The sequence below is a fragment of the Trachurus japonicus genome, chromosome 22 (genome assembly GCF_045865225.1).
Source record: "Trachurus japonicus isolate A0001 chromosome 22, Traja_1.0".
In the NCBI taxonomy this organism is placed as follows: domain Eukaryota; kingdom Metazoa; phylum Chordata; class Actinopteri; order Carangiformes; family Carangidae; genus Trachurus; species Trachurus japonicus.
Genome location: NC_140928.1, coordinates 6,863,215 through 6,886,568, shown reverse-complemented (window position 1 = coordinate 6,886,568; position 23,354 = coordinate 6,863,215). Strand labels below are relative to the sequence as shown.

General features: G+C 44.8%; 1 protein-coding gene across 1 annotated transcript; it reads right to left on the bottom strand.

The window, feature by feature from the left end:
• Positions 1-1,670: 1,670 nt before the first annotated feature.
• On the bottom strand, positions 1,671-23,127 carry LOC146963346 (BRD4-interacting chromatin-remodeling complex-associated protein). Its single transcript, XM_085767830.1, has 16 exons — positions 22,992-23,127; positions 21,022-21,215; positions 20,259-20,304; positions 20,111-20,153; positions 19,852-19,917; positions 18,833-19,021; positions 16,742-18,064; positions 14,317-14,589; positions 12,843-13,422; positions 12,622-12,755; positions 11,484-11,545; positions 9,524-9,672; positions 8,301-8,395; positions 6,602-6,704; positions 4,383-4,729; positions 1,671-2,197 (listed from the first exon to the last, which is right to left on the bottom strand). The coding sequence occupies exons 3-16, from the start codon at positions 20,297-20,299 to the stop codon at positions 1,745-1,747; spliced, it is 3,858 nt and encodes a 1,285-aa protein (XP_085623956.1). The 5' UTR covers positions 20,300-20,304; positions 21,022-21,215; positions 22,992-23,127; the 3' UTR covers positions 1,671-1,744.
• Positions 23,128-23,354: the final 227 nt, after the last annotated feature.

The window sequence follows — 23,354 nt, the reverse complement described above, 5'->3', positions numbered from 1 at the left end:
TTCGACCTTCAAGGTACAGAGAATATTTTTGCACATGTTTCACGAGGGAGAGTCGAACAAACTCAGCTCTGCCTGATGAATCTCATATGAACAGAATTCACATTTTCACTCAGACCCATAAGATTGTCACGTTAACATAAGACGCTGCGAGAAAAAAAAAAAACATAGGCCTATATATTGCTGCGAAATTGCGTGAGAAATAAATCTTCGGCTTCGGCTACAGACCAATAATAATTTAACGAAGAGAAAAGTGTGAAAATGTGAAGCAGATGATTCAATCTAGTTTTGTTGCTGTTGTTTTTTTTGTATTGTTTTTTTCATTGTTTTGTTTTTTTTTGGTCAAAGGCTCTTTGATGATGCAGAGGCTCAGGTTCTGTACAGTGTCTGTGGCGGAAAAACAAACAAAAATTTGCAGTTTTGGTGTTTTTCTCTCATTAACTTGGACGTTTGTCTCGGTGAACGACCCTCAAGCCCTTTTTGTAAAACACATTAGAAAAAAAACTTTTCTTTTTCTCTTTTTTTTCTAAACTACACGGGCTTCGGTGACAAAAAAAAAAAAAGAGCATCTTTCACTCCTGGAAAACAAACTCAGGTTTTGTCTTTTTTATATCCAATGACGACAATAAGCTAAACAGGCAAAGATCTCCTCCCTCCATCATCATCATCCTCCTCTTCTTTTTCTCTGCTCCTAACGACCTTTACGACTCATTATTGCTTGCATGTTCTCACACACACACGCACACACACACACACACACACAGTATGGGAGATCATTCGTGTCTCTGAAAACAGACAGAAAACTATTTCACAGTCAGACTCCAGCATGAGCTACAACAAGGGTCCCAACAAACAAAACAAAACAAAATAAGAAGCACAACTGCCTTGTGTTGTTGTTGTTGTTTTTGTCTGTGCCCCCTCAGGTTCTTTCTGCTCACACACAAACACACACACACACACACACTCCGGTTTGTGGGAAGAAACACAACATGGACGTTTGCTGGTGTATTCAGGATGTAGCAAGTCACTAATTCTTTGGAGTTTCATTCGTTTAAGCCGAGACGATGGAGCCGGCAGGATTCACACACACACACACACAAACACACACACAGTCGCTGCCTTTCTCAATGCAAACACAATTGGCACAGATTATCAAAATAAATACCCTGGAAGCTTGGCACTATGCAAAAAAAACCAAAAAAAATTCACGTTTTTTTCGTTGTTGTTGAAAGAAATCTTATAGAAAACTATTGAATAATCTCAGTCTACTCCACGTTTTCGTTATCCTCACTATTACTTATATACTATATGCTGATGAAGGTTACACCAGTGTCGTAAACCTCTGAATGACTTAACTACCACTGAAACAATATAGCTCCTATTCAAATAGACTTTTTTTCTTTTTTTTTTTGTCCACAAACGTACATCGAAATGAAGTATCTAACATCTATCAGACTATAGATAGTGCTGTCGTCTGGTAACTGTTGTACTGTATGCATCTCTCATATTATAGTGCCTCTTCATTTTCCTCCTTCAAAACAATCAGTTCCTTTAAAAGTAAAAAATCTGAAACCCCCTCCTCCTCTCCACAAAATCTCTTCTCGCTCCGAACAGGAAGCAGATCAGAAGTCAAATAACACCTTTTTTTTTTTTTACTTTGTCTCATCCCATCGTCGTCGTCATCCCACCTCAGACAGATGTTTCCGTGTCCAGATGCTGCAGGAGGAAACATCTGGATCCGGCGACCTCACAGGTGTCCCTCTAGGATGCTGGTGACCGCCTGGTCCAGCGAGGGGCCCGTCGTCGTGGAGACCCTGGTCGTCGTGGAGACCGCGGAGGGGCCCTGCAGACGCTGGAGCTCCAGGATGCTGTCGATGGCGCTCTGCAGATGTTCGCTGAGCATGTTGTCCTCTTGGAGCGGCGGCGGTGGGCTGAACCGTTGCTGAGGCGACGACACATCCGCCCTGTAGCATTTCAGTTTGGGGGCGCTGACATCTCTGGTTGGCGGCGGCAACTCGAAGCAAGCGGCCTGCAGCGGCGGCTCTGGCATAGAAAGAGGATTTGGGGCTTTTATTTTGGAATCGGGCGCCGTCTGTGTGACTTCCTCTGCGGCGGCGTTCCCACCAGGCGGAGCGCCGTTGGAGATCTCCTCCTCGTCCTGCTGAGGATGCTGCTGGGGGGGCGAGGCTCCGTTGGGTGCCTGAGAGTAGGGATGTCACAATTATCACGATTATTATAACACTATGAATGTGTAAAATCATATATAGTCAAAATATAATTGCATTGCCAATTATATAAACAAATTATTTAACCCTTGTGTTATGTTCACATTTTGGACCCTTTGGAACTGTTCGGGTCAAATTGACCCGGAACATTATTGTTGGTTTTAAAATAAATATAGAACTAAATATTTACATAAAAAAACTCCAACATATATTTTCTTTATCTCAGTTCCAAACAATATAGATAACATACATGAATCATGTTTGCAATTAATCTCTGCTAGATCACATTTAACAATGGAAGTGTCATTCGTTTTTTGTGATAAAGTTATAATGTATGTAAAAAATCCACTATAGTAAAGCCTTGGATAGCATAAATCATGTTTATCTATGAAAAATAATGTGTCTGTGCGTGTGTGTGTCTGTGTCCACTGTCCATGTGTGTGTCTCTGTGTGTGTGTGTGTGTTTGCGTGTCTGTGTGTGTGTCTGTGTCCATATAAGTGTGTGTGTGTCTCTGTGTGTGTGTGCGTGTGTTTGTGTGTCTGTGTGTTTCTATGTCCATGTAAGTTTGTGTGTGTCTGTGTCCATGTGTGTGTCTCTGTGTGTGCGTGTTTGTGTGTCTGTGTCCATGTCTCTGTGTGTGCGTGTGTTTGTGTGTGTCTCTGTGTGTTTGTGTGTGCGTGTTTGTGTGTGTCTGTGTCCATGTAAGTGTGTGTGTGTGTCCCTGTGTGTGCTTGCGTGTGTTTGTGTGTCTGTGTCCATGTAAGTGTTTGTGTCTCTGTGTGTCTGTGCGTGCGTTTGTGTGTGCGTGCGTGTGTGTCTGTGTCCATGTAAGTGTGTGTGTGTCTCTGTGCATGTGTGTGTGTCCGTGTGTGTGTGTGTGTGTGTCTCTGTGTGTGTTTGTGTGTCTGTGTCCATGTAAGTGTGTGTGTGTCTCTGTGTGTCTGTGCGTGTGTGTCCATGTGTTTGTGTGTGTCTGTGTCCATGTAAGTGTGTGTGTGTCTCTGTGTGTTTGTGTGTGTGTGTTTGTATATGTGTGTGTGTTTGTGTGTGTCTGCGTCCATGTAAGTGTGTGTGTGTGTGTGTGTGTGTGTGTATCTGCCTGTCTGTCAGTCAGTCAATGTATTTCATCCGGGTCAAATTGACCCGAACATCCTATGAAGGACATAAATGCGTAGGGGTATTGTAGCATATCATGTCAATATTTTTTTTTTCTTTCACACGTTCTTCACATAAAATAAGCCAAGGCCATGGATTTTCAGGTCGAAAAGTCGTATCCTTGTATATTTTTTCTTTTAGTAAAAATTTGAAACGGGTCAATTTGACCCGAACACCACATAAGGGTTAAAGGGTTGGTTCAACATTTTGGCAAATTGGCCCATTGCCATAATCCCTATAGTCATAGCAGTAGGTTCGTTACCTTTAATTGTCGGTGCAAGCTATTTTTAGAACGGCGGAGCAGAGCCGTGAGGTGCTCAGAGCTACGCTACGGAGGCTAATGGGATTTCTTGGTTTCCCTCGTCAAACTCATCAAATACACAATCCAACAACTCCAAAACGCTCTGGTGGACAAGTTGTGACCTGCACATTCACCACACTATGAGATAATAACAGAACGTTACCAGACAGAGTTGTTTTAGAGGTAAATTCATGCAAAACCGCTGATGCGCGTTGCCTTCAGGGACAGTTTTTCATCAAGCAGTCTCTGAATTTACCTAGAAAACAACTCTGTCTGGTAACGTTCTGTTATTATCTCATAGTGTGGTGAATGTGCAGGTCACAACTTGTCCACCAGAGCGTTTTGGAGTTGTTGGATTGTGTATTTGATGAGTTTGTTGAGGGAAACCAAGAAATCCCATTAGCCTCCGTAGCGTAGTAGTAGTAATAGTATCTATTAATATAGGACCAATTATCAATCCTTCAGATCCTTTTTTTCTTACAAATGAGGCACTAACATTTAAATTCCTACCAGTTCAGTGTTGGCATTAACATAATTTATGATGATGATGATTCATATTGTTCATAATGTTGCGTAACTTTGTTTACATTCCGTGCGCTGATCTTTTTGGAAAGTGACGGTATTTAGGAATCTTTACGATTAAATAATTGTGGCATTTAATACCGCAATTAATTGTGAAAACAAGTAATTGTGACATCCTTACCTGAGAGTGGCGTTCATTCAAGGTTCCTCCTCCTCCTCCTCCGCCGCCGTTGGTCAGCTGCCCCGTGTGGTCCCTCTTGAGTCCGGGGTCGCAGGCCGAGTTGTGGACGACCTTACGGGAGCCGGACTCGTGTTTGATGGTGAGCCGGAGGGCGCCGCGGGAGCTGGAGCGGTACGTCTTCAGCCCCGGGGGCCGGTCGGACAGCCGGGTCCACGCCGGTGGAGAGGAGGGGCTGTCGGAGGAGGAGGAGCAGAGGTGGGAGGGGCCGGAGGAGGAGGAGGAGGAGGAGGGGGGAGGGGCACCGTGAGGGGAAGACGCTGATGTAGCCAAGGCCATCATGAAGGACTCTGGAGGAGAGAGAGGAGGCGGCGAAGGTCAACTGTGAAAAAGACTTGTTTTGTTTTGTTTTGTTATTTTCCTTTCTTTTCTTTCTCCAGAAAAATGAATGGACGATCCTGACAAAATTTGATAAAAATAAGTTAAAAGTCCTTTCAGGGCTTCCGTAGTTTTTTCCTTTTTGTTGATGATATCTCTGTTTTAAAGCCCAAATCTGTGGTTTCAAACCTTTTTTGGCTTGTGACCCCATTTTGCACATCAATCGATTTATATTCGAGAAAGTGAAGGTATAGAATACAGCTGTTTAAGATTGTGTGTGGTGTTTTTAATCATAATTTTAAAAAGAATAATTATTTGTTAAAAAAAAAAATTTCATCAGTATTTTTTATTTATTTATTATCAATTACTAGACATTTCAGGCGACCCTATTCGAATTCCAGGCGACCCCATGTGGGGTCCCGACCGCAAGGTTGAAAAACACTGTCCTAAATGCTCCTGTGTTTGTTACTTTAAAAATGCTTTTATTGTGAAACCTTTGCTCTAATACATTGATAAATTCACAGTGTCACCACCTTATGATCACATTTTTGTGATTTGTGATTGAGCTATGTGACCCTTTATTTGCAGGCCGCTAATTAAGTGATAATGTCAAGAAATAGTCAAGAAATAACAATTAATTGCATCATAATGTCTAGAAATGGCTTAGAAATTATGGTCTATTTCATAGTAATGTAAAGAAATACAGCCAAGAAATAACAATTGATTGTGTAGAAACAGCCCAGAAATAATGGTCAATTGCAAGAAGACTTGGTGGAGAAAAATTTGGGCCTTTCCCAAAAAATTCAAAGCATGAAAACATGACATTACTATGAAACCGACCGTTTTTTCTTGGCTATTTCTAGAAATTATCACATAATTAGCTGCCTTTAAATTAAAGGGTTACCCAGCAAACCATTTGCATGAGTTTATAATGTGTCGACAGTGATGGATCATGTGTGTGAAGCTGTAAAATAGTATGAAAACATTTTTTAAGTCAAATTTCAGGGGATTACTTTGGAGATAAAATTATGTTTTCCTATCGTCGAACCCACTGTTACGTCCCGTACAAGGCTTCACTTTTATTTACTGACTCGTTTAGGCTCCTGCTGTTTGATCCTGCTGTTTTTCTCCAACAATAAGCCACATGCTTTTATTTTCACAAACAACATTAATGTGTGAATATGTTACAAACACAGCGATGCTTCTGTCTCTGTGAATAAAACATCATTAATAAAAAATGAAGGGTTTTATTTTTAGAGAGCGTCAAATATCACTGGAGAGACTCTCTGTAATGTGTCTGTGGATTATTACTCATTCATAACTCCCGGGGTCGGACATGGACTCGCTCTGACATTTAACAGTTTTCAAGAGCTTCCTCCCCCCCCTCCACCTCCCTTCACCTCCTCTCCAACTTTTTAATTAACAAAACAACCCTGCTTTAATTTGCTCTTAACCTCTCACATGTAATTTTTCCGTCGCCACGCTGAGTCTTTCTCAGCACGCCCTCGCTCCACATTTACACAGCTTAATTACACATTCACACCTGGGAGCTGCTCTGAAGCAAATATGGAGGTTAAGTGTCGCGCTCTGAGGCGTCGCTAAATTAGTTTGTGAGAAAAAAGAGAAAAGAAGAGAAAAAAAAAGGAGAAACTGTGTCACTAATTCACTTTCCTCATTTACCCCCGTCCAGGTTTTTCTCTGTCTCAGTCCTGGGATTTGAAATAACATCTTTCTCAGCAAAACACACACACACACACACACACACACACACACACACACACACACACTCAGATGAAATGAAGTAGGTGGTGATGATGGTTATTATCTCCTGGCGGGACACTGACCTGGGTCTCTGCGGGCTCTCCGCCGGTCCTCCGCTAAAGCGTATCGCTCGGCCTGAAGGAAGAGACGCTCCAGCATCACCATCTCCGCCGACGGACTCTCCTGCTGTGGAAACCAGTTCGACATTGTGACAGCAATCCTTTGCACCATTTGAACTTTATTTGACTTTATTCTGTTATTGTGATCTGATGTGTTTGTGTTAAAGGGATACACCAACATTTTTTTTTTACTTGTCTTGTCTCACTCCCGAGTCCATGACAAGCAGATAGACACCATCCTTTCGACTGTGCGTGCAGTAATTAGGGAGATAGAGCCGTATCGCCTGTAATTAGCTTAGCTCAAATGCTGGAAGTGTATAGCTAGTGTTAGCCTGCCTCCACCTAAAGTCATCAGAAACTCTTCAGCAACTCTAAACGGAAACTGCGGACCGATCTTCGTCTCAGAGCTGACAAAACTCTCCAGTAAGGCATCTTGAGCGGTCAAATGCCGAGATCGGTTAAAACGGAGGGTTCAAGCAAAAACGCTTTATTTTGGCTCCAGCTAGCTACATCGAGGGTAGGTTAGCTTCCTATTTCAAAGTAAAAGCACAAATTCTATCGTCATGGTTTTCTGTATGTAAAGGGCAACGGGTGTTTTATTTTGTGAAAGTAACCGGAAGTGCGTTGGCCACAACGGCTAGCTTGAGTAGCGCCGAATTCGTCCAAAGAAAATTGTAAACAGCTGGTATTTAGACAAATTAACGACACACTGCTGATCTAAACGGCTACTTTCTCGTGTTAACATGTTTGAAATGTTGATAAAGTGATATAGCCTATTTACAGAGTTTAGAGCTAAAATGAAATCAGCTTCTGACTGCTGATTTCGGCTGCGGTAAGAGGCAGGCTAACACTACCTATACACTTCCAGTGTTTGAGCTAAGCTAATTACGGGCGATACGGCTCTATCTCCCTTGTTACTGCACGCACAGTCGAAAGGATGGTGTCTATCTGCTGGTCATGGACTCGGGAGTGAGGCAAGACACGAAAAAAAATGTTGGTGTATCACTATAAATGCTGAAGCTACTTAAACTTATTTTACATTAAAGGTCCAATAAAGGTCTATTTTATTTCATTTAGGTGTCCCTTTAAATTTCAGTCAAATTTGTTTTTAAAAAATAGAGAAAAACAACAAGAAGTATGAGTTTAAAATGTGTCGACAGTGACTGATTATATGTGTGAAGCTGTGAATTAGCATGAAACATTTTTTTACTCAGAGGCAGAGGCCACTTAAAGTCCAAATTTTAGGGGATTACTTTGGAGATAAAGGCTTAGATGTGATGTTTTCCTAACGTCTAACCCGCTGTTACTTCTTGTTACGATCGGCATCACTTTAATTTAAACCTTCTCAAACGGACTCATTTAGGCTCCTGCTGTTTGATCCTGCTGTTTTTCATCAAAACCACCAGACCACAGTGCTGCATCTCCTCTGTATCACATCTGTATCACATCCTGACGTCCTCGCTGCTTATTTTACACGTGTTAAACAAACAAAGAGCCGCCTGGTCTCATTAGCAGCTGAAGTTTACTGCGGTTATGTGGTGGTGGTGGTGATGATTTCTAAAGCTGAAAGGTTAATTAATATCCAGGTTTAGCTCCGACTGGGGAGTCGTAACCGGACACACGCGGTAAAAAAGCTCATAAATCCAGCTGCAGAGAGTCTCACCTGGGCTTCTCTGACCAGTAGCTGCCTGTATTTGTTGACCATGTCCTTGGTGCGTTTCAGCAGGAAACCAGACACTGTGTCAAACTCCTGGTCCACTGTGAGAGAGAGAGAGATTATAGTTATAGATGTGACCTTTGCATATACAACGTCTGTAACCACGTTCATCGCACATCAATGTGAGATATTAGGAGCTCGTTCACAGGTTTGTTTTGGCCGGGCAGCAGTTTGAATCGAATTGTGTTATCTAAACAAAAATCTGATAATACATAAATTGCATCTAGACAGCTTGGAAATGTTGGTGATTTGTTTTTAACGATAAGTGTTTTGCTTCATAAGAGAAAATCTGATGTTTACAAATTGCCACTCTTATATTGACCACAGTTGTTCCAATGAGAGCAGAATTCAAAATGTTCTCAAAAATTCAGTTTTTGAGATAAAACTCTGATATTTGCCAAACTTCATCAACCACCTCAATTTTCAATAAATCAAAGATCTGTGTGAATCGTTTGTGGAGGACAGTCTGAAGATGCTCTCCAGCAAGTTTGGTGTCAATTGAGCAAAAATTGTGGGAGGAGATAATAAGTTTTACAGAAAAAAACAGAGTGATGGACTTCATAATTTGTAATGAGTTTAAATGGACAAAAGCTTCTGTAGTATTGGGGCGATATTTTGGTGAAAGTTGCAAAACTGTAGGTTTGTTTTGACCTTGAAAAATGTGATGAGACATCCACAGGATTTTATCGATGGAGAGGTGGAATCATGTCACGAAACTGGACAAAATAACTCTCCCCTCTCACCAAAAGTGCCGTTTATCTGAAGTATTTATGTTAAAATGTGGAATAATTTGCCACAAACAGTTCATTCTTCACCCTCTGTCTCTCTCTTTTTATATTCTTTTGACGTTGTTGTTCTAGTTTTGTACATAATTGTAAAGCACTTTGGTCACAATTTGTTGTTTTTAAATGTGCTTGACTTGACTTATAATAAAGTCTATTTAACACCAGGGCCTTTACATAGAAAACAGCACACCCAGTGTCCATATAAACATTATAAATAGCCAAATAAATACCAAATATTCACCTACTTTGTGTTATTGTCTCCACTTCTCCTTACAAACACAACCCCGTCCGTCATTATGTCAGTAAATTGCATCATGGCCTTTTTAACTGAAGTTTGTCCTTGAGCATCTCAATGTGGTGTAACACTGATGCTGACTCACTGACCCAGACTGAAGTCGCTCTGCGTCGGCGGGTGTCCGGCGCAGCTGTGGTACGGCAGCAGGCGTCTCACGGCGTCCCTCAGGGTGGAAAAGGCCGGGCCGGTGATCGGGCGCTGAACAGCGCCGTGGTCCAAACAGAGCTGCTGCTGGAACCTGAAGGGCACGGAGAGGAGGGGAGGGCGGAGTTAGACTGGAGATAAACAGCGCTGAAATACAACAATGTTATATATTAACTAGATTTTATCATTAACTGATTCTAATGCAACAGTTATTGATCGGTAGTTATCAGCTGATTAGTAAGGAAAGAGGAGAAGCAGCAGCAAAAGCAGTAATGACAGTATCATTAATGTAAAGCCATTTGATAACACTATTCAACATTTGTTAACATTATAAAATGCTCAATCAATCATTTATAAAGCATTCTTCCTAAATTGTTTCTAATTAGAGTGTAATTAATACTAAATGCAGTTATAATTGTTTAACTCTGGATTAATACGATCGTCTATAATGTCATTAATTACTTAATTTTCACACTTAATGAAATGATGGATTCAGCCTTTATGAATTAAGCAGAGATGATGGTCGTTCATAAAATCATTAATAAAGTGTCAGTAAATGATTAAAAAACTATTTAGATGAACATTTATGCTGCACTTATGATTCACTGACTGTGATGTACTAATGTTTGTCGAGTGTGTTCATAGATGTTTTTATTACATAGACACTTTGTAACTTTATTTATATATATATATATATATATATATATATATATATATATATATATATATATATATATATATATATATATATATATAAAATTACACTTTTGTTGTGCAAAAGAAATCCCACAAAGAAAATTCAAATCCTATAAATGAGCGAAGAGCAAGTGAAGCACTTGGGGCAGTTTCCTACTTTGCCCTCTGCAACAGCATCAGTATTAGTAGTAGACAGTTAGCTGCAGTTGTGAACGTAGTGATCGTAGTAAAATGAGTCCTGGAGGACTGAGATTAAAACACATTAGTGAAGGATCAGGCTTAATCCATGTCGGTGAAACCAGCCAACTGTTATTCAATTAATAAATTAACAGAGGTAAGAAAAGCTCCTCTGCTCTGCATCACATCCAAGAACATGACGAGTAGCTACAATCCAGAGGAGGAAACAAGTTACTCTGTTTGTCTCCGATCACTCCGATTTGTCATTTGATCAATAAGAAACAGCTACATCCAAAGATATGAATCTGCATCTTCATGATCTGCCTTAGTATAAGTTTCCTTAAAGGAATAGTTCACCAAAAAATGAAATCAAGTCATTATTGACTCACCCTCGTGCTGATGAATACTCCGGAGTAGTTTTTTCTTCCTCAAAGTGCATCTGGAGACCCGGGAGGCCGGTTCGTAGTCCAACGAAAACTTTATACGAGAGTCAATAGGGCTTGACACAAAAAGGTCCATAAAGCTACATAAAAACCTTGTAATATTCCTCCTTACTGCTCGTCCGTTGCAATCCAAGTGTCCTGAAGGGATATAGTCCAGAGTTTACTCGAAACAACGTCATTTATATATATTTTTACAGCCTAAACAGTCCTGTATTGAATTTGCCTGGTGCACGTGAACGTCAGAGCACAATACAGGACTGTTGAGGCTGTAAAAATGTCCTAAATGACGTTGTTTTGAGTAAACTCTGGTTTTTGTTGGACTACGAACCGGCCTCCCGGGTCTCCAAATGCACTTTGAGGAACAAAAAACTACTCTGGAGTATTCATCAGCATGAGGGTGAGTCAATAATGACTGGATTTCATTCTTTGGGTGAACTATTCCTTTAGGTTTTCGGGGAGATAGACTATTTAAAAAACATCCGTTGTGAGTTTGTGTGGTTGGATATTTCTCTTCTCGATCTGAGTGCGGTTGTTGAACTCTCCTCGTCGGTGCGGGAGCCGGATCAGAGTGTGTTGTTGGTTTCGTTACCTGTGCCGGCGCATTGCTGGTGTGAGCCTCTCCTCTCTCTGCGGCTCTGGAGGACCTGCCAGCTGGCACACACACACAACATTTTGGATGAGATCAAAGGACGGAGACAGGAGAGCAATTTCAAGTCATTAATAATAAATCTGATGCATTTAACAAATCATCATTTCAAAGCTCACTACCTCTGTTTCGAGACCGGCGCCAAATCAGCCGAGAAGAAGCTACTTCTGATTCATTGTAGGAAACTTTACTGCTCATTATTTCTCAGAGTGTGAAAGAAAATGCTTTTTTTTTAATATTTTCTATTTGTAAAAACAGATGAATATTTGTCATTTTATATCGTAGAAATGAAAGTTTGATTGGTTAAACAATTTATCACTCGGTTGAGAAAATTACTGACAGATTCATTCATAAAGAAAATAATCTGGAGCTGCAGCCGTGTTCAGTTCATATGGATTTTTTCCAGTTATAAAATCTACATTATTAAAGGGATAGTTCAACATTTTGGCAAATTCCCCTCCTGCCATAATCCCTATAGTCATAGCAGTAGGTTTGTTATCTTTAATTGTCGGTGCATGTTGTTTTGAGATCGGCGGGGCAGAGACGTGAGCTGCTCAGTGAACACAATGGAGGTGAACGGTACAGGTCCCCTGTCCCTCATCAAACTCATCAAATACACAATCCAACAACTCCAAAACGCTCTGGTGGACAAGTTGTGACCTGCACATTCACCACGCTATGAGATAATCATGTAACATTATGAGACAGAGTTGTTTTAGAGGCAAATGCAGCCGGAACTACATTCCAGACACGGCTGCTGGGCGGAGTGATTTCAAAAACGCAAGTAGTTCTGAGTATTTGCTTCATGTGTTGTAATGTTACATAATGTTACATGATTATTTCATAGCAGGTAGAATGTGCAGGTCACAACTTGTCCACCAGAGCGTTTGGGAGTTGTTGGATTGTGTATTTGATGAGTTTGATGAGGGACAGGGGACCTGTACCATTCACCTCCATTGTGTTCACTGAGCAGCTCACGTCTCTGCCCCTCTGATCTCAAAACAACATGCACCGATAATTAAAGGTAATGAACCTATACTGCTGTGACTACAAGGATTATTAAAGTGCATGGATCTCCCACCTTGGTGCCAGTCTGCTGGTTGGTCTGGGGGGGGCCACACTCTCTGGGAGCCTGGACACCCGGGGCCGCAGGAGAGAGTGGACGGACATCGAGAGCAAACGCTTTACTCTCCACGGCCAAGGCAGCTGTCGGCTCTGAGAGGACGACACAGTGACAGCGATGATGACGATGATGATTGGAGATCAGTAATGATGAGGAGTCGGCGTCAGAGAGACACTCACTGTTTTGTGTGGTGTGCTGTTGGACAGCGGAGTCGTCTCCTCCCGTGGAGACAGCAGCAGCAGCCGTGGGATCGGGCTGCTGCTGCTGAGGCACCGAGACGCTGGCGAGCAGAGAGGACGGGCTGCTGTGGACGGAGGAGTGGGTCGAGGGCGGAGGCTGGGGGACGGACGGCTGGATCTGCACCTGGTTCTGGGCAAACAAGGCCTGCGAGACCTGGAGCTGATGAGGGAGCTGGTACTGGACTTGAGGCTCGACGGGGGGCTGGGGGGCCGCGGTCGGGGCGGGGAGCGAGCTCTCAGGTCCGGGCAGAGGAATCTGAGGTGTCACCGCCGTTGTTCTCCCGCTGTCTTGAAGAACCGGGGAGGAGCAGAGCAGCGACGTGTCCTCGAGGTCCGAGTGGAGCGGAGACGCCTCCACGCACTGGTCGGACATCGCGGCGTGGGCGTCCTGACCCGGGACGGGGCGGGTCTGAGGCTGCGGCTCTCTCTCATTGGCCACGGGGGAGGACAGAGACGCCATCGGCACCACCGGCAGCGCTCCCACCAGCAGCTCCGATGCGATGGGAGAGCTGAGTGCTTGCTGTGACAGGAACACAGAGAACATCATCAACACATCATCAATCCTTACATCCAACTGGACCAGATCAATCCAGATTCTCTAGTTTTGTCTCCTGGTGTCAATAAAGTTAAAATTTAAATTTTATATAGACTTTGTGTCTGCTTATAATGCCACAAAGCAACATATGGTTCATATTCATATCTCATTACAGATTAAACTACAATCTGAGCTGTATATCTGTGCAGCAAATTATAAACCCACTGATCACACAGATAAATTAATCAGTCACTAAATCCTAATAATAATAATAATAATCCTGTTCCTGATCAAGACTCACAAACATCTGATCTCTTTGTATTGTATTTAAACTATGTAGCACTGTATTTACATTATGCTTAGGATGTTCCTTCTACACTAGTAGAGTATATTTTCATTGTTTTAGACATTGTAGGATATATTTTATCATATATTTTCTCTTTGCATTTTATTTATTTCCTTTGCGCATTTCCTTTTGGAGCAACCGGGCATAAGAATTTCATGATTGATCATCGAGGGAAAAGTCAGATCATTTTTTAATGTTTTAATTGTTATCATGGCTGCAATCTGAGTTTATTTTTGTTATCAAACAACCTTTAGGAGTTACTGATCCTTTTAGAAATGTCTCAGAAATAATAGTCTGATAAACTCCTGCAGCAGACTGGACTAAAACTACAACTGGTCAACCAGAAAACTGCTGCATGAGTGATATTGTCCATGTGCTTATTTGCATTTCTGTTGTGTATGAAATACTGCTTTAAAAAAACAGATTAAAAATGAATATCTATCTATCTATCTATCTATCTATCTATCTATCTATCTATCTATCTATCTATCGATCTATCTATCTATCTATCTATGACTCTCTGAGCCTCTGACCTGTTGCAGATGTTGCATGAAGGACGGGTTCTGGCTCATCGAGTGAGCCACCTCCTCCACCACTTGGTTCATTTCCGCCGAGGGCATCAAAAGTTTGGGGATCTCCACAGCTGGATCCGGGGCCAGAGGTGGTTCAGGAGGAGGAAGAGGAGGAGGCTGATGCTGCTGCTGCTGCTGCTGCTGCTGCAGGACCGTGACGACGGGAGGGGGGGAGGCCTGCAGAGCTGCGGGGGCCGGCTGCACCGAGACGTGTTGGAGGACGTGTCCGTAGGGCTGCAGAGGGAGAGGAGAGGGAGTCAGCTAAAACCTCACAACCACCGGGTTTTAAATAAGACCAGTGGGGTATTTGATCATTCGACAGGCAAAAGTGCAAAACAAAACTATTCGGTAACCCTTTAATTAAGCTATAGGCCACTAATTACATGATAATGTCAAGAAATTGCCAAGAAATAACGGTCAATTTCATATTAATGAAGGAAAAGGCAAAAGATTACACATGCTTTTCATACTTTTTTCAAAGCCAGAATTTTTCTCCACCAAGTCGCTATTTCTGGGCTATTTCTACGCAATCAGTCATTATTTCTTGGCTGTATTTCTTGACATTACTGTGAAATTTACCGTTATTTCTTGGCTATTTCTTGACATTATCACATAATTAGCAGCCTGTAAATTAAAAGGTTACCAAATATTCTAACTTTTTGTTTTTAAGATACAAATAGATAAGGCTCTGATGACTCATTTACATTTTATAGTGTGTTTCAACTCTGAATCGCGTCAGATCGAAATCAACCATCAATCATCACCATAGATTGTAAAAAAAAGATCATCACCCATGGGCTTCTAGTCCTGTTTCTGCAGCGCCCCCTCCCCCTGCCTGTATTTGGACTGTTTTGTTGTGCACAGGGACGTTTCTGGGTGGACAGCGAGAGAGTCTGTGTTTTCTCTCCAGCCAATAATGGAGCTCAGGTGAAGCTACGTGCAGCAGAGTAGGAGGGCTCAGGGCTGCTAGCTGCACTAGCTGTCCCTGAGGGGCGCATGACGTCTGTCCGACTACCCATTTCTCCGACCACCCATTTCTCCGACTCCGACCATACATTTCTTTATTTTTGCGTCATCAGCCTAACCTCAACACTGTAGAATGGGTAGTCGGAGAAATGAGCCGTCGGACTTGTGGGCAGTCGGACTGACGTATGCTCCCCGTCCCTGAGTGCTAGCACGTCTCTCTCTCAGCAGCAGCAGTCAGGACCGCAAAGAAAAAGAAATACAGTCTGAGTGAAGCGTTGGAGCCACGGATCAATTCCCGACCGTCACCGACAACTAAAGCTTCGAGTGGTAACAAGTATTAGGGGTGTTGTGCTGAACTAGCTCGATGCTAACTTCGGCTGGGGAGCATACGTCAGTCCGACTGCCCACAAGTCCGACGGCTCATTTCTCCGACTACCCATTCTACAGTGTTAAGGTTAGGTTTAGGGTAAGGTTAAGGGTTAGGGCTACTTAAGTCGGAGAAGTGGGAGGTCGGACTTATGACGCAAAAATAAAGAAATGTATGGTCGGAGTCGGAGAAATGGGTGGTCGGAGAAATGGGTAGTCGGACAGACGTCATGCGCCCACTTCGGCTAGCGGTAGCAGTTAGCATCCACCGCTAACACCGTCTTCCCAGCTCACCACAACGGCATAACAACATAACACCGGAGGCTCCCGGTGTTGGTGACAGTCGGCTGTCGGCCCACGGCTCCAGCGCTTCACTCGGACTGTATTTCCTTTCCTTTACGGTCCGCTGCTCGCAGGCGCAGGAGGCTGCACAGTTGAGCCCGAGAGGAGGGGCCGAGTTTCAATGTTTTGTTTACAAACTGCAACAAACAAAACTCCAGACTACCTTTAACCCAGTCGACCAAGAGGTTTTCTACAGTAGGCTATAAAAACAAAGAGAAACTAATGTGCACAAATAAAAAGAAAGGCAGTGGCAGCAAATCTGATGAGGTGTGTGGATCAGGGGCGTCTTTCAGATTACCTATTTCTCCAACTTCCTATTTCTCTGACTACCCATTTCTCCGACCATACATTTCTTTATTTTTGCGTCTCCATTAGTCTGACCTCCCATTTCTCTGACTTAAGTAACCCTAACCCTAAACCGTAACACTGTAGAATAACTCAATAGGTTGTCGGAGAAATGAGCGGTTGGACTTTTTTTGCTCCCCGTGACTCAGCCACAAACAGACGTTCATATCTGCTGTTTTTAAAAAAAATCTGGTTTCTTGGTGAAAGCTGCAGAAAAAAATCCACCATAAACACACAGAACTGAACCTTTAGCTGTCATGTCAGATTTCCTTCTCTCTCTGTCCTCAGAGGAACGTGTTGACGCTGCAGACAGACAGACTGACAGACTGACTGACAGACTGACAGACTGACAGATGTGACAGCTCACCTGTGGCAGCTGGTGGAAAGTTTCCTCTGAAGCCGTCGTCCTCTCTTCTTGCACGGCAGCTCTCTCCGGCGGCAGCAGCACCACAGACGCCTGCTGGAGGCTCAGCTGCGCCTCCGGTGGCGCCGGGGCCGGGGCCGGGGCGGCGGCGAAGGGGAGCCCGTTGACGATCGAGATGGAGGTGAGATCCGGAGGGAGAACCCCTGAACTGTTGATCAGAGTGATGTGGTTCCCGAGAGCGTTGCTGTGGACCAGCGTGGCGGCGCGCTGCCCCTGCCCTCCTCCCGGCGTGTAGGCTCCCGCCAGCTGTGCCGGCATCTGGAAGACCGTGGGAGGCGCCGACTGCAGATGCAAAGGTCCTGAAAGCACGGTGGCCTGGCGGAGCGCGAGCTGCCCCGTGGGGGTGGTGAAGACCGGGCTGAAGTTGAGCTGTCTCTGGGGCACGGCGAGGATCTGGGAGCCGTCCATGGGGCCCTGGTGGTGGCTGCGAGCGGCTGCGCTGGCGGGTTGAGAGATCGTGACGGGAGACTGCCCCGGAAGAAGGAACTGGTGGTTTTGGCCTTGGAAGAGTCCCTGAGGCTGGAGCACGAAGGAGCCGCCCTGGTTGACCAGCTGCAGGCTGAGCGGCTTGGGGAGCTGCTGGGCCGCCGCCGCCGGCGGCTGCTGCTGCTGCTGCTGCTGCGGCGGCGGCGGCGGAGCTGTCGGCTTCTGTCCTGGAGATTGGGACAGTAAAATGTTTGGAGGAGCGGTGAATGTGAGACCTGGGGTGTGTTTCTGCCCAGACGGCTTGGGGCTAATTTGAACCAGTCTGGGCTGGATGCTGATGGGGAGCTTGGGCTGGATGGGGAGAGGGGCCCGCTGCAGGACGATGCCCTGCGCCGCCGCCGCCGCCGCCCCTGCTCTCAGGGTCGGCGTGATGAGAGGTCGAGTGGTCACGGCCTTGTGGATGATCATACTGGAGCCCTGGGCCGGACTCAGAGAGAAGGAGGTCTCTGGAGACGGAGCGGGGAACACGTTTCCAGGCAGGAGCCCCATCAGCTGAGGAGGAGCGGCGGGTTTCAGCGACGGGCAGCCGGGTCCGACGGCCAGCAGCGACGGCTGCGGAGGCTCCACCGCCGCCTGGGTGTCTCTCATGGGCAACGTGGCGGCGACGGGCAAGGTCACAGACTTGGGCACGAATGGGATGGTGGTGGGAGGAGAGAGGAGGGGAGCGGGCGAGTACAGGGACAGGTTGTCCCCCGGCTGGGCCAGACCGGCCTCCAGAGCCATGGTCTGCTCCGTGATCTCGGCCTCCTGCAGGCTCTGCTGCAGGATGTCGCATGCCACCTGAAAGTTAAAGACAGAAACCTACTCAATAAGGTTGTCAAGTGTTAGCAGTAAAACCATTGGGTCTGCACAACAAACTTTACAAGAACTCTACAACAAACAGCAGATCAAGAAAGCAAGCTCCATCTTGTCCGGCTGCTCTCATCCCCTTACATAAACAGTTTCAGTTTTTACCATCAGGTTCACTGCTTAGACTCTTTAGGGGGTCATTCATCCCTATGTTCCCCGGGTCCTATGTTCCCCACTTTGTATGGAAGCGGGGAACATAGGACCCTTTTTTAGAAAAAGGGTCCTATGTTCCCCGCTTTTCCCCCAAAGGACCTGATGAACATGCAATTTTTGTACCCATACCTGGAAGTGGAGTTGTGACTTTGCAGATTTTTGGCTATTTTTGAGTGAGAAGTTGAGTTGTGACTTTGAGTGAGAAGTGTAATTGTCCCATTGGTTGGGTTTTAGGCAATGAAGAAAGGAGTTGGTTAAGTTTAGTAAAAAGACCAGGTAGAGGCTAGACAGGCCAGAGAGAGAGAGGGTCCAGATAAGTAGAGAGAGCCCATCGACCGGCAACAGTGGGAAACATAGGACTCTTTTTCAGAAAACGGTTCCTATGTTCCCCAGTATGTATTGTGACCGGGGAACATAGGACCCTTTTTGAGAGAAACGGGTCTGTATTGCGATTTGTAATTTATTGTAATTTATTATGCTGTGTGTTCAGTATATTTGCTCTGTGTGCTCCTGCTGTTGCATTGATTGATTGATAGATTGATTGACCTCCGCCTCCTCCGCCTCCTGCACTTCTCCCTTCTTCGCCTCGCATCCGCCCTGCACCACCTGCGGCTCGTCGTCGTCTCCACCCTCCGGCGATGACAGCAGGGCCTCCTCCAGGAAGGACAGGTCCACGCAGCCGGGCGGAGGCGTGTCTGGGGAGTCCCGGCCGTCTCCCAGCAGAGAGACGGGGCTCTGGAGGAGGAAGAAGCAACAGGAGAGAGGGAAAGGAGTGAGAGAGAGGGGAGAAGTGTGTGATTAGCAGGAGTTAATAAAGGGATAGTTCACCCAAAATTCAAATTTCACTCATTATCTACTCACCCTCATGTCGACTAAGAGCTGTGAGAAGGTTCAAAGTCCTCCGTGGCTTCTCTGAGTTACGAGGGGGGGGGTCCGTGCAGCAGTATTTGTCCATATGGTTGTGAATGGATACCAACTTTCTTCGTCCAAAAAGACACACCAAAAAACATCCAAATACCTCCATACTGCTCGTCTGTAATGTCCCTCTGGTATTGAAGCCCCGACGTGAGAAATTGTTCCGTCGGCCATGCAAATCACGCAAGATGATTTGCACTGACACAGGAAGAGCAGTGAACCGAGACACTGGGAGCTTCCGCTACAAACAAGCTTAAAATATAGACTTATTTACTTTTTTTCAGAACAATTTCTCATGTCGGGGCTTCAATACAAGAGAGACATTACAGAGTATGGAGGTATTTAGATGTTTTTTGGTGTGTCTTTTTGGACGAAGAAAGTTGGTATCCATTCACAACCATTATATGGACAAATACTGCTGCGCGGATCCCCCCATAACTCAGAGAAGGAACGGAGGACTCTCACAGCTCTTAGTTGACATGAGGGTGAGTAGATAATGAGTGAAATTTGAATTTTGGGTGAACTATCACTTTAACAGGAAGCACAGAAGGAGAGAGAAAACTCATCCTCCTGGGAGGGAAAAGAAAAAAAAATTGCTGGTTGTTGTGACGCTGCTGCTGCTGCTGCTGGCGGCGGATCCAGACACTCACCGGGGCATCTGCGAAGAGGGAGGGCTCCCCAGAGGAGGAGTTAATGAGCAGGTCTTCAGTCTGCAGCTGTGGTGGGAGAAAAAATCAGTCGATTTTGGGGGCTGGGCTCGTTTACACTCGTTCTACATGCATGCACTGTCAAATTATGACTCTTTCCCACCCTCGTTCCACCACCACACGTCTCACAAGAAATACTCCCCATCTCAGATTTATCATTTGCACTATTGATTTTCTCTCTATTTAAGTCGACTTTTGTTACCTCATTGGTCCCATGAAGGAAGTCGTTCAGGGCTTGGGGATCACTGCGAAGACGGAGAGAGAGAAAGAGAAGGAGGAGATTATTATATAGTAAAAAAAAAAAAAGGAGGTTTAGTTGTTTTCATTCCAGCAGATTTGGACAAACTCACCACAAAACATCAAGTAGACAAGTCCCATCTTCATCCTCCATGTCAACTAAAGGGAAGCAGAGGAGGACAGACGGCGTCGTGATTGATCATCGAGGGAAAAGTCAGATCATTACATGTGTTTTAATTGTCATGACGGCTGCAATCTCAGTTTATTTTCATTAGCAAACAACCTCTTTGGAGATGTCTCAAAAATAAGAGTCTGATAAACTCCTGCAAACCACAACTGGTCAACCAGAAAGCTGCTGCATGAGTGATATATATATTGTGCATGTGCTTGTTTGCTTTTCTGTTTTGTATGAAATGCTGCTATAAAAAAAACAGATGTAAACATGAATAATGTCAATTAATGAACTGTTTGCACTAAAGATTGTCATTAAATAGTACAATACACATTTCCACACTGTTTTATCTAAGTTATACATAAAAGCTCATATAAAGTGTGGCCTTTTTGGCTCGTAAAAGATTCATATGACTGATAAGATTGTTATTTCTGTTGATTGAATATTCATCAATAGACAAATTACTTCAGCCCACAGGTTTGCACACATGATAGTTTCCTATCTTTGTGGCTTGTTGTGGCCCTTCAAAGTGAAGCTCATTTACGTCAGTTTGGAGCAAAGTGAGTGCGATTGTTTCATTTAAAATCATTTTTAGAGGTGAAAGTGTGAGTTATTCTACTGTTTTTGAGAAGAAAAACACTGAGACATTTCACAGGAAGCATTGATGTCAGCAGGTTTTAACACTGACCCTGAGTCCAACCTACTTCATATGTGGGAGGCCCCATACAGAGCGGTCAGGCTGAGTGCTGCTGGTGGCCTCATGGGAAGTCGTGGCCGGGCTTCGGTGTCTGGAGGCGGGTGGAAGCCAGGCCGAGGCGGCGGGACGGGGACGGAGACGGAGACAGGTCCTCCTCCCTCTGCTGCTGGGGCATCGCTGCGTCCTCACGGTGCTGAGAGGCTGCAGGAGGAAGAGGAGGAAGGGACACACAGACACACACATACACACACACACACACACAGACACCACATGTCGTCAGGTCACTTGAGGTTACAGAAGCCAAAACACTCGCTCTCATCATCATCTCACCGGTTTAGACATAAGATCAATACATGATTCATCAGTTTGGGCAAGAAGTTGATGCTGTGGTCTGTCTGGGTATAAGGCAAGGCAATTTTATTTGTATAGCCCGTTTTTATAAACAGTTTGTCTCAAAGGGCTTTACATGGCATCATAACAACATCCTCTGCCCTTAGACCCTCACATCGACTGAGGAAAAACTCCATGGAAAACCATTTTAACAGGGAAAAGTCAGAGAAACCTCAGGGTGAGCAACAGAGGAGGGATCCCTCACCCAGGACGGACAGACGTGCAATAGATGTTGTTACAGACAAGAAAACAATTTACAACAGAGAATGTGAGAAATATGAAAATGACACATAACAACGGCTGAAGGAGGAAGCTTCTGGTATAGGCAAGGGATGCAGGGTAGAGATCAGTAGAGCAGGACCAAAACCTGGTCAATCATCCCCAATAATATCATCATCATCATCATCCTCATCATCATCATATCGTGCATGTATTGATCATGCCTGAGGAGGCTGATCTGATCTAATGGGGGGGAATGGGAGCTATTGTTGTGGCTGCATATCACTAGACATCTGAAACGCCTCAGCTGTAAATAGACGGCTCCCCCTGCGCCTTGGATGTGACTTGTCCTCCTCCTCTCTCCTTCCTCATGGCTGAAACACACACACACATACACACACACACACACACACACACACACACACACACACACACACACTGAAGAAGCAGCAGCAGCAATGTGGAAACGCTTGGCTCGTGTTAAAGCCGATGATGATGAGGATGATGATGATTCTCCTCTCTAACATCACATCGCTGCCTCCTTGCAGCTCATTTTCTCGGGGAGGTCCCTTCGTTCTTAGAAATAAACACACACACATACACACTCACACACTCACAGAGAGAGAGAAAAAACAATAACATCCACACAGACAGACACAGAAACACAAACCTCCCCTCTCCTCCTCTCCGATCCCCGCTGACATATTTTTTGTTTACAACACGACAACCGCATTAACACCCTCAAGGTTCCGCATCGCCCAATGAAATCCAGGCAAAGAGAAAAAACACACAAGCGAGCCTCATCTAAATCTGCAGCGGACACACACATACAGAGAGACAGAGAGAGATGCACATGATGATATTCTTCTTCCTCTGCTTCTTCTCCGGCAAATAACAGCACCGGGGCTCCTCTGATGCATTTAGACAGGTTACGTAAGGTGAATGTGTTCATGTGAAATTAATGTCCCACACGATGCGAGGATGCGGAGCCGCTGGCTGCACGTTTGTGGTGTTTTTCTCTGATTATTTTATCATTATTGTTATTGTTATTATTATTATTAATATTATTATTATCATTTATTATTATTATTTCCCTCAGTGAGTGGGAGCTCGGCAGCTGACGCCTGCTGTATATAAATCATATCGCGGTAACAAAAGATGCCTTGTGTTAAATAGCTATCACCTCCACACACAAACCACACAGCCAACCCCCCGAGCGGTTCTCTTCTCTCCTCTTATCGTTGTGCCATTTGAGTAATTCCGCAATTCAGAGAGGAGAAAAAAAAAAAAAAAAAAAAACAACCAAGAGGAGGAAGAAGAGAAGAGGAGAGAAAGAGAAAGAGAGCGAGAGGAGAGAAAAAAACTCACCCCTTCTTTGTGGTTTATTGTCCTGTCAAGCGGGCCTCTGCGCCATCGATTCTCACTCAGTGGTCTTTTCAGATGCTAAAAGGAGGAGAGGGGGAGGAGGTGGTGGTGGTGGTGGAGGGGTTGGTGGATGGGGTAGGGTGGGATGGGAAGGAGAGGAGGAGGAGGGAGGAGGAGGAGGAGGAGGAGGGGGTACCGGGGTGGGTGTGAGAAACAGACTGAGTGGGAGAGACGATCACAACACAAAGGTGGAGAAAAATACAAGTGAGAGGAGGAGGAGGAGGAGGAGGAGGTGTTGGGAAGAGGAGGAGGAGGAGGAGAAGGAGGATCCAGCTTCAGCGACCTACAGGCAGCGACTGCCGGAGG

Excerpts from the sequence above, each read along its gene's own strand:
- LOC146963346 (XM_085767830.1), bottom strand. The coding sequence starts at position 20,299 with ATGGAGGATGAAGATGGGACTTGTCTACTTGATGTTTTGTG. Across the intron at positions 12,756-12,842 it reads ACAGCACACCACACAAAACA|AGCCGACAGCTGCCTTGGCC; the intron begins GTGAGTGTCTCT and ends TCGTCCTCTCAG. Across the intron at positions 6,705-8,300 it reads TACTGGTCAGAGAAGCCCAG|CAGGAGAGTCCGTCGGCGGA; the intron begins GTGAGACTCTCT and ends TGGTTTCCACAG.